At 50.4% G+C, this 10,968-nt stretch overlaps 1 protein-coding gene across 1 annotated transcript; it reads left to right on the forward strand.

Annotated features, from left to right (window-relative positions):
- Positions 1-335: 335 nt before the first annotated feature.
- On the forward strand, positions 336-10,019 carry ZCCHC10 (zinc finger CCHC-type containing 10). Its single transcript, XM_066559982.1, has 4 exons — positions 336-418; positions 2,327-2,488; positions 5,255-5,296; positions 8,278-10,019. Exons 1-4 carry the CDS (start codon positions 378-380, stop codon positions 8,546-8,548), a joined length of 516 nt encoding a protein of 171 aa, XP_066416079.1. The 5' UTR covers positions 336-377; the 3' UTR covers positions 8,549-10,019.
- Positions 10,020-10,968: the final 949 nt, after the last annotated feature.

Raw genomic sequence — 10,968 nt, forward strand, 5'->3', positions numbered from 1 at the left:
TTTATATTTAATATAGTTAATATAATTATAAAGATATTATTTATATTTAATATGTTTATAAATATTTACATTTAACAGGGACAGGGACACGAAAAGCGACCGGGCCCGGGCGCTGCAATGACACGGCGGGAGCGGCAGGGGCGATAGAGAGTGCAGGCCGGCGGGCGCTGCCGCTCTGGCCGCCGGAGGACTCATTCTCTATGGTCCAGGAGGTCTCGCTCTCTATGACCCTGGAGGTCTCATTCGCTCTGACCTCGGAGGACTCTCTCTATGGCGGCCGCACCCGGCCCACAGGGCCGCATGTCCCGGCGTGCCCCGCGGCCGGCACTCGTCCCGCCGTTCCCCGCGGCAGCCTCACTTCCGGCGTGGCCGTTAAGATGGCGACGCCCATGCACCGGCTGATTGCCCGCAGACAGGCGTGAGTGGGACCGGGGGGGACCGCGCGGGGCGGGCTCGGGCTGAGGAGCGGCGGACACTGCTGGGGCCGCGGCGCCCGGCGTTTTCTCGGCGCTCTGCGGCCTCCGCGCCGTTGGCGCTGTGCCTCGGGAGGGGGCGCAGCTCGGCTGAGGGGAAACCGCCCCAAAACACGGCTGGGGCGAAACGGTGGCGGCCTCGGGTGTCCGTGCACGGCCGGGGCTTGGACTCGAGGGTCGCGGTGGGTCCTTCCTGCTCAGGGCGTCCCGCGAGAGCGGCGGTGTAGAGGCTGAGGGAGTTGTTGGCCTTGGGCGCTGCCGTGGGGAGCGTTGGGAACGGGAGCGGGGCTCGGGAGGAGCTCCCGGGGCTCGGGAGGAGCTCCCGGGGTCATTCCCTGCTCCTCATCGCAGACCCTGCAGTTCAAACGTGAAACAGCAACCTTCAGGTTCATGTTGTTGTGATGAGTTTGCGGAGCTGTCAGAAAGGCAGAGAAAAGCCAAGCGAGCGACTCTTGCTCAGACGGGGATGTTGCAATCCAGGAATTCCCTCAGCACCGAGGGGATCCGATTGCAGAGCCCTGGAACGAGGAAAACACACTTTTGCTTTTTTTATGCAGCAAATGTGTGTCCCGCTCCCATGGGGTGCTGGCGTTGGTTTTTCAGCTTTTTGTTTGACAAACACGGGTTTGGGTTTGAGTTGAGGATGAGAAGGGGGAGCCATCACTCTGCTGATTGTAGCTGCTGTGGCCAGAAGCAAAGGCAAAGCGTTTTCTGCTCATTCCCAGATATTCTGGCTCCTGCCCAAGGCCAGGTTCATTGTGCTCTGCAGGTGGGAGTTTAATCAGATTTTCGTGCTGCTTTAGCTCAGTGTTACTGAGGCCTGAGGATGAAGCCAAGTGCTCTGCATTGAGAAAGGGATGAATGTTCAGCACAAGGTTCCCTGCAGGAACTGGCTCCGAGAGTGGTGGCTGAAGCTGAGGGAGAGGCAATTCCCAGCCTGGCTGGAAGAGGGGAAATGCTCCCTGCTGGCCTTCACTTCATTCTCACACATGGGGCTGGGAGCTTCCTAGATCAGCCAGGCTGCATTTCAGAGAGTTTAGATGGGCAGGCCTTGAAAAGTTTATGCTTTGGTGCTTGGAACAAAAACTGAAGGTGGCAGGAAGGGCCAGCAGGGGCAGGGAGCTGAAGTGGCACAGCCCTGAGCTCAGGACTAATTTTGGCTGTGACCTTGGGCAGCTCCTGAGCTGGGTGAGTTCCCTTCTTTGTAAAGGAGGAGAGCAGCTGGGACAGGAGGCAAAACAGCTTTGTAGAGCTTCAGAAAAGCAGCTTAAGAGCTCCAGAATGAAAACAAGAGGGTTTCCCCTTCCTTGATCTCACTCTAGCAGAGTGAGACCTGGAATAGAGTGTGCAATGTCCCTGCTGCTGCAGGTGTTTGGGGACAGGCAGCCAGGGAGCAGGAGTGAGCAGGAATCTGATTGTCCCAAAGACAAACCTTGTGCCAGGCTTTACCAGCTCCTGGTGGAGCTTATTTGGATTTCCTGGGAGCCTCTCAGGGAGTCCTGGGCTCTGGGTGAGAGTTGGGCACTTTGGGACTTGGCTGTTACATTTCAGGAACTGGAAGTGAAGTTGCTGTTCTTTGTTCTAAACCAGAATTTCAGTGATTTCTCTGCAGCAAAGTGAGCAGTGTGATTGTTCCCATGTGCAAGTGTTTTAATGAATGAATATCTGTCTGCTTGAATTGTGTCTACTTTGTGTTACTGCCCATGTCCTGATTCAAAAGAAAACCTGAAGCACCTGTGAACATCTGGTTTAACCATAGCTTGATTAAAGCTGCATGATAAAAAACTAAATAGTTTTCCACTGGGTAGAGCAGACCTGGAATGAGTTACTTAAGCAATTCTGCATTTTTCTAGGGAGGCCAACAAGCAGCATGTGAGGTGTCAGAAGTGTTTAGAGTTTGGCCACTGGACATATGAATGTAAAGGGAAGAGAAAATACCTGCACAGGCCTTCAAGGACAGCTCAGCTGGCCAAAATCCTTAAGGAGAAAGAAAAGCAACTCCTGCTGCAACAGAGGTATGACTGGCAAGGTGAAATGTCTGGTTTGTGATTGAAATAAAAGATGTTGTCCCAGACCATTTTCTGTGATCTTTTCCTCCAGACTGTGGAATGTGTGCTTGATTTAATGTTGGAGCTGATTTGTGTGTTAGGTGAATTATGTGTACTCGGGTCCCAGAGAATTGAAATCAACATTTTAATTTCATCAGCACCTGCTCATCTGAAATACATTTAAAAACTTAAAACTGTTTTGGCCTGTCTGAAACAAAAGCCATGCACTGAGCCAAAGTTAAATCACTTGGAGTAGTGGAGCAGTTTCCTGAATTCCTTGATTGTTTGATTTCATGTTTCTGTGCTGTCCAGGCAGTGAAAGCTGTAGGTTTATTTCTGGCAAAGCAGCAATTCTTGCCCTGTGTCCAGATCTGCTGCTCAGAGCTGCAGTTCAACCTGGAACTGCAGACAGGAGAGGGAGAGTTGGGTTATCAGCTCTAACCAAGCCTGAAGTGAAAACAGCTCACTGAATTGCACAATTATTTCCTCTGGTGACAGCCCAAAAGTGGAAGGAGCAGAGAAACCTAAACAAAGCTCTGCCTGTGGCACCTGATTTCCTTTCCCCTTTGCCCTGGGAGTACATTTCAGTGTTTCTCCCAGGTTAATAATTGTTTTGACAAGCTGGAGTAATGCAGCACCTCAGTTTTCCATGCAATTCCATGTGCCAGGGTCCTTCTGCCCCTGCAGTTTGGTTTTGGGAGCTGCAGAGGCCCAGACAGGGTCACTCCCAGGGGCACTGCTTGCACCTGCAATTCCTGGGGCTTTGGCCAGGTGTCTTCAGGCACTGCCCCTGCCGGGGTGGGAGGTGGGGAGAGCATTCCCAGCTTAGTCCCTGCTGCTGGCTCAGGGAGGGCTGGCAGCTCAGGCAGGCAGGGTCCCTGGGTCCTCAGCTGCTCCAGCCCAGCAGCACTTCTGAGGCACAGGCTCCATCCCTGCCTGCAGTGGGGACTAACCCAAGTTAGCTTGGGAGGAGAGTGATGTAGAGTGATTGATTTTGAAATGAATTCTCATCCAGTGGGTTATTGTGGAGTAATTAGAGTCACCCAGTGTTGTAGATAGATCAGCAGTGCTTGGACTCTGACACTTGGCTCCATTTGGAGGCAGAGTCTCTTCAGAGACTCAAGATTTTTAGGCTAAGTTTGAGTTTAAAGCTCAGATTATTTCCTTGCTGCTTTTCTGCCCCTCTTCTGGTGGATTCTGCAGGTTACCCCTGGAGGATGGTGAATTCAGGGTCCAGTTCCTTGTCCTGTCCTTGGGCTTGAGCCTGAGTGTGGGATCACTTTGTGTGGGAGTTACAGGACTGGCCAGTCTGGCACAGAAGGAGCTTTGGGGCTCTTCCAGTGAGGGGCAGGTGCTGGGAAAAATCCTCTGCTGAAGGGAAGCCTGAGCAATCCTCAGGTGGGAGCAGTGCTTAATCTGCAGTTAAACCTGGCCCAGCATTCCCAGGGCTGGTGGCATCAAGAGCTCCTCAGCTGTGCCAGGAGGATCCTGTTCCTCAGCTGCCAGGGCTGCACTCCCAAGGACGAAGCTTTTTTCTTCATGGAGAAACAACTTCTGGGTCACACTTGTGCTTTTGTGGCACTTGCTTTGGGAGGTTCTGCTTGCTTTGGAGAAGTTGGGTCTCCCACAGGTCTGCTTTGGCCAGCCTGTGTCACCACCTTTCAAGAGCCACGCAGGAATCATTAACCAGAAGGCAAAGCCAGCCTAGGAAGGTCAATATTTACCTCTGACAGCCTCATCCAGCATGACCTCCTTTCCCAGTTGTTCCAGGCTCCCTGTGCTTGCCTGGTGTTGGCCCCTCTGGAGGTGTCAGTGCCAGTGCCCCTGCCGTGGCTGCCAGCCTGGAGCAGGGCAGGGAGCTGGGGCAGGGCTCATTGCTGGGGCTGCTGGAGCTCTGAGCCAGCCCTGTGCTGGGCTTAGGGCTCAGTTTGTGGAGGGAGTGGCCAGAGCACAGCAGGAGCTGCTGGAGTAACTCTTGAGTAGCCCTCACCTCACACACGAGAGGGAGGCACTCCCTGAGCTAGGTCTGTCTCCTCAGAGGTGCTGTGGGGTTCAATTCTGTTCTCACAGTGACTCCTCCTGCCTGCAGAGGCTCTGAGGCCTTAGGAATGTAGATATGGACAGGAGGGGTTGGAATCTGAATATCAGAGAATCTTCCCCTTGCCCAGGAGAGCGTGGGGAGTCTGGAGAACTCTTGTGTGCTGATAAAGTTTTCATACCTTGTGTGTGAAAATAAAAAAATTGGAGAAATCTCATTTTTCTGGTGGCAGCACCACTAAAACTGTGTGAGGGGGTGAGCACTTGGGAATCTGACAGACACACAGCTGGAAAGCATCAATATAAATGGACTTTTCTGCTTCTTTTTGCTCTTGAAAGAAATGTGAAAGCTACAGGCTCAGTGAAGCTTTTACCCTGGTTTTCAATCAATTCACTTATTGCTACATATAGTTACACACAACTTCTTTGTATCCTTTCCTCCTGTGCCTGTCACATCCCAGCTGTACTGTCCCTACAAAATGATACAAAGGGGAGAGCAGAGCATGAATAGTACAGAAAATCAGGGGTGAATTGCTGGGTTTTGCTCCCCCCACTCATAGGTGGGTTTTGCTCTGCTTTGCTCAGGGCTGAGCTGTCCAGTGCCCTTTGAATATTAAACTCAGCCTCAGTGTGCTGCTATTTATTTAAATTTCCTATTGCATTAATCAAAGCCATTATTTTTCCCCCCTTAATTAGCGCTGGAGAAAGTGCTGCAGAAAAGAAGACCAAGAAAAAAAGGTATGTGGGGCCTGGTGCCTGCACTGGTGGGACTGGTCCTGCACTGGTGGGACTGGTCCTGCACTGGTGGGACTGGTCCTGCACTGGCTGTTCCAGCAGGACTTTGGGAGAGGGGTGGCAAAAGAACCTTTGTAAATAAGTTTTGGTTGTACTGCTTTGAGTCTGTTACAGCTTTTGTCTGACAGGCATCTGGACAATTTCTACTCCTCCCTGTCCAAAATCTCTCAATATTTTATTCTCTTTTTTTCTCCCTGCTGGTTTTCCTCCCCCTGCATGATCTTGCTGGAGGAGTAAAAGTCTTCCCATTTCTGCCTCAGAGTCCATCAGGAGTCTCTGAAACAACACTGGCACGGGGGTTCTGGTCTCTCATTGCTTCTGCTCTTTTCATTCCCTTCTCCTGCCAGTTCTCTCTCTCTCAAGCTTTGTCTAACGGATGAAATAAAACATCTTAAAAAGCCCAACCCCAAAACCAAACAAAACCCCCTTGATCCCAAACTAAAGCAAAATCCAGGAAATGGCCCTGGTCCTCTCCACGTCCTGGTTGGAGCCAGGAGCTCTTTTGACATTGTTTGTACTTTACCTTGCATTAATGTTTACTTGGGAATTTGCTTTCCTAGCAAATGGAGAGGAGGAGCAGCCAGAGCTGTGGCTGTAACACTGCTGGAATGGTGCTGGGAGTTTTACACCAGGGAACAGCAACAGCCCAGCATCTCTTCCCCTTCAGTGTCACTCCTGTGTCCCTGTCTGATCTAAGCCAGTTCTCAGGAGGTGTTTGAAGGCCAGGCCTTTGCTGTGTGTGGCAGGCAGTAAATAAGGCAGAGCAGATCTTTCAAGTGTTCTTCATTCCAGGCTGTCCTGTGGAATGTGGTTTATTGGAATGGGCTGTCTCAGGGTGTTCTAGCAAAGGCTGCTTTCCCAGAAGTGCCAGTTTATTGCTGGAGTTACTCAGGACTGGTGAGATCATGAAGAATTTACTGGTTTTGAGCTGGGCAGCTCAGGCCTCTTCCTGCCTCAGTCCCTCAGACACTGCAGCCTTTGCTGGCATAATTATTTACAGAGTATTTGAGCTCCAAAGCAGTGCAAAAATGGACAGAGCAAAAGGGTTCATGGGGAAGGGGGTGGTTTGGGCACTTTTTCCTTGAAATTTTAAAACTCTCATAAATTTGAATGATTCTCCTGTTCCTATGCAAGCCCAGAATAATCCACCAATATAAATTCCTTTCCAGTCAGTTTGCTATTTAGATTTTTATTATAACATGGGAAGAGTTCAATGTGGAGAAATCCAGCATATTTATAAGCTCCAGATTTAAAATAAAGCTGTAAAAGTTTGGTTTCTGGCAGGAGGAGGACGAACCTTTTCCACAGAGTGTGTTTGTTTTGATATAAACACTAATAAGGGAGCTCAGGCCTAACCAGAAAAACAGGCTGAGGCAGAACAGCTGCTGCAGAGCCCTGTGACCTCAGGTGACAGAGCCACCTTCCAGGTGCTCCTTGGCCTCAGTGTCCCACCCAGAATGCCTGAGTTATCCACAGAGAACCCACCTGATACTGAGCACAGGTGAATCTGCCTGGCTGAAGGGCAGGATTGTGTGCTCATTCCCTGCTCATTCCCTGCTCATTCCCTCCTCTCCTCAGGCCCCAGCTGTGGCTGTGCCCACAATTGTGACTTTTGGGTGTCAGTGGCACTGGAAAGCCCTGGGGTGTCAGAGCAGAGCAGGGACAGCCTGGGGGGACAGCCTGGGCTCCAACAGCACTTGGCCCACACAGGGCCACAGAACCAGAGATGAACTCTTGGAAACTTGTCCTGAGGAGGATGAAGAGTTCATCTCTGGTTCTGTACCTACTTTGAAAATTCTGTGCTTTTGCAGAGGTGCTGTGCTGTATTTTTCCCCAGAAAAGGCAGTGTTTAAGCAGCCCTCATGGGTTTATCAGTAATGAACAGTCGTTGTGTCTGCACACAGAGACAGCAGATCACAGATGTGTTACAAAAACTTCAGTGCTTTGTGGCTTAATCCACACCCACGTTTGTCAGCTGACAGGGCTGATATGATGAAAAACCCTCACACTCTTCAGTAACCTTAACACAGGCACTTCCTGAGCTGTTACATTGAACCAAACCCTCTGATAAAAAATACTGCATTAATTTTCTAATGGAAACAAGATTCTGCGTTATCATAATTTACATTTTTGGATGCTCTTTGATTGACTTTGGTGGGAAGGGAGGTGAATCAGTGTCTTCAGGGTAAGATCTCTGGGAGAATTGAATTGTACTTTCTTGGAATTCCTATCACCCCCCTAAATCAGAGACGTTGGTCTTGAGAACAATGGCCCCAGGAAGGGCTGAGCATGAAAAAAAAAATGCAGAGCATACAGAAATCCTCTTTGCTGTGTTCCTCATTCTGTCTTAACCTTGGATTGTTTCCACCCTTCTCCTCCACCTGGAAAACACAAGCATCCTGTCGTGGCAGGTACTTTGGGTTCTTTTGCCAGGAGTAATCTAAGAAGTTTTTGCTGGGAGCAGCTTTGACCTTGGTGAAATCTCTGCTGAAACCTCCCCTGGCCCTTGCAGTGGCAGAATTTCCCTGTTGCAGTGGTGAGGCAGGGACTGAGCCTGGCTCATTTTCCCCAGGGCTTGGCCAGTTCAGGGCAGTCAGGCCAGCAAAGCCCCTGCTCAGGGCTAGGAACCAGATCCTGGCCAGCTTTCCCTGCCTGCCCCTCTCTGCTGTCCTGCTGGGTTATGCCATGCCCTGGGGCCACCTGCCATTGCTCAAATGGCCCAAATCCACTCGGCCAGGAGTGGAGAAGGGAGGGGAGGGCACAGGGATTCATCTGAGGTGGTGAGACCTGGAAATTTCGATGGGGAGGTGTGGAAAATTTCAAGGCAAGTAATTGATTTTTGGATTATTGCAACAGAGCAGAGGGAACGCTCTGTGTGTGATGGGCTCTGGCAGGGCTGTGCTCAGCTCTCTGCTCTCCCTCAGGTCCAAGAGTGTGACCAGTTCCAGCAGCAGCAGCAGTGACAGCTCAGCCAGCGACTCCTCCTCCGACAGCGAGGACTCCTCTTCCTCCTCCTCCTCCTCCTCAGACAGTGACAGTGAGGACAGCAACTCCTCCTCCTCCTCCTCCCCCTCCTCCAGCAGCTCTTCCTCCTCCTCCGACTTCGAGTCGGATTCCAGCTCCTCCAGCAGCAGCAGCAGCAGCACAGACAGCAGCTCCGAGGATGAGCCCCCAAAGAAGAAGAAGAAGAAATAGCTGGGGAGGAGCAGGACTGGTGTGGAGTGAGTGACACTGCCCCCCCAGGGGCTGGAGCACACGGCTGCCAAACACTCAATGGTCAACATTTCTACTGCTCCCATTTCTAAGTGTTCTGCCTAGTTGTTCATAGGACATGGAAGGTATTAAATGGCACGTGAGACTTACTGAGAGAGTATTTTTGTGGTTTATCCTTTTATGGAAGATTTTACTTTTTTAGCTCCCAAAAAAAAAAAAAATTCTATCATCAGATTTGTTTATAAGAGCTAAAGTCCAGTAGCAGCTGAACCTGGACATTTACATGCTGAAAGCAAAAGCTTTTTTTTTTTGTTGCAGATTATGCTGTGCATCATGTGCTGCTCCTCTGTTAATGACAGCTTCACTTCCATTGAGAAAAATCCTCTAAACTGTTAAAAGCAGAAGTTTTTCAGTGCTGCTGTGGAGCTGTGGCATTGTTGAACCTGAATGCACAGCGTGTCCCACACAGAGCCTCCCATCTCGCTGGTGACAGGCTCTGTGCTGCTGAGCTTGTGTTCCAGTGGCTTTTCCTGATGCTTCCAGGTCCAGTCTCAACTGCAGCACCCAGCTGAGCTGTGTTGATTTGTCCCTGCTCAGTGTTGTGCTTGTCCTGCCCACAGGCCCTGGGCCCTTCCCTGTGTCCTTGGCTGCTGTGTTGGAGGTGTTTGTAGGACACAGGGTTGGTGTTGGAGAGCAGCAGCTCAGTGAACTGGGGCTGCTGCTGCTTTAGGAGTTTCATCTTTGTGCCTTTTTTTTTGTAAATTCAGTGTACCCCAGAGAAAAGGGCTGGAGTGGGTGTCCTGCAGAACTGCATCAGAATATTCCCATCTGTAATATGGGCAGCAAAACCAGAGAAATAATGACAAACAGAACTGGGCACTGTCCTCCCGGGCTGCTCCATAAAAAAGAGACTCCCTGAAGTGAAGGTCTCAAAGGGAGTTGTTCCCCACTGGATGTGTTTCCCCAGAACGTGTGAGATGCAGGATTGCCAGGCTGTGCTGAGAGGCTCTGCAAGAATCCAGTCATGCTTTAAATGTGGGACTGGCCCTGGAGGAGCAAATGAGTGCAAACCCAACAAAAGCAGATCCAAACATGCTGCAGAACAGGGATTGCTGGATGCACAGTGGGAATTGTTTGGTTTTCTGGTGGATTGAAGCAGTTGCTGGTAGTATTTTATTTGGTGATGCAGTCTCCTGAATTTCTTATTGTTGGAGTGCCCTTTTGGGGAGGGGGCATCACTTGTGGAAGACTTCTCAAGTATCTTGGTTTAGGTTAAATACAGTAACTAAACTATTTTTTATATTTTTATGGAAAGAGTAGTGTGTAGAATTTGGAATAAACTGTACTTATTTAAATGTTTGAAAATCCCCATGTTGTGTGTCTGTCTGTGACACTCCTGTGTTTTACAGAACACGCTGCAGGCTGTAAATAAAACTACCAGAAAGGTGTTCAAGTCTTGTGCAGTGAGTGTGCCATTTCATGGGAAAGTGAATCAATTATTAAACACTAGGTGCTAAGTTGAGGCTTACTGCAAATATCTAAAATATTTGTGGTGTTTATGTGCAGGTTTCAGCTGGAGTTTCCCTGGCATTCCCTCACAGAGGGGCAGGATTGCTGACCAGGAGGTTCTCCAGCCAGAAGTCCTTCTGTATCAAGATTTTAAAAAAAAAAGTTTACTTTCAAATACAATGTTTATATTAGTTTTTATTCTTCCTTCTTGCCTTTTCTGGTTACTTTGTCTCTAGGTGTTGTTATTTTACAGAGTAACCCCCCAGCCTGGCCAGAGCCTTGCCCTCCTACATCTGCCAGTGTCTCACTTCTGCTCTGCTGGCAGATGAGGAGTTTTATAAAAGCCCCGTGAGCCAGGAGTGCTTCCAGGGCCTGCCCTGTTCAATCCCTCCCACCCTGAGCAAAGCTGCCACTGCTCATTGCAGGGGAGCAGCTGATGCAGCCTGGCAGGAAAACAGCGTTGGGAACAGCCCTCACCTCTCAAAGAGAAACAGAGGGGAGCAGGAGCAGGGGGAGACAGCCCCATTTCTGAGGGCAGGGCTTATTAACCCAGCCAGAAACAGCCTTTGGTACCAGTGCACTGCACAGTCCCTGTGGGGTAGTGCACTGGTTTATTTTCTTAGGGAGGAGTCTTTAACAGACGGGAGCTTCTCCAGCGAAGGGATTTGCCTTGTGCAATTCTGTTTGTGTGAGCTGGGCCTTTACCAGCCCTCCTGCCTGAGCTGGGCCTCGCAGCCTCCTTTGTTCACCAGCCGTGTGTGCTGCACACCTTGGCACCACAGAGCATCCCAGAGTCCCAGCGTGGTTTGGGTTGGAGGGACCTCAAAGTGCCACCACCCAGTGCCAGCCCTGCCATGGCAGGGACACTGTCCCAGGTGCTCCCAGCCCCAGTG

This window comes from Molothrus aeneus, chromosome 15, assembly GCF_037042795.1.
Source record: "Molothrus aeneus isolate 106 chromosome 15, BPBGC_Maene_1.0, whole genome shotgun sequence".
Lineage (NCBI taxonomy): Eukaryota > Metazoa > Chordata > Aves > Passeriformes > Icteridae > Molothrus > Molothrus aeneus.

Bases quoted from the DNA above. Each gene is read 5' to 3' on its own strand.
- ZCCHC10 (XM_066559982.1), top strand. From the start codon at position 378: ATGGCGACGCCCATGCACCGGCTGATTGCCCGCAGACAGGC. The intron at 2,489-5,254 runs GTATGACTGGCA...CCCCTTAATTAG, and splicing joins CAACTCCTGCTGCAACAGAG to CGCTGGAGAAAGTGCTGCAG. The intron at 5,297-8,277 runs GTATGTGGGGCC...GCTCTCCCTCAG, and splicing joins AAGAAGACCAAGAAAAAAAG to GTCCAAGAGTGTGACCAGTT.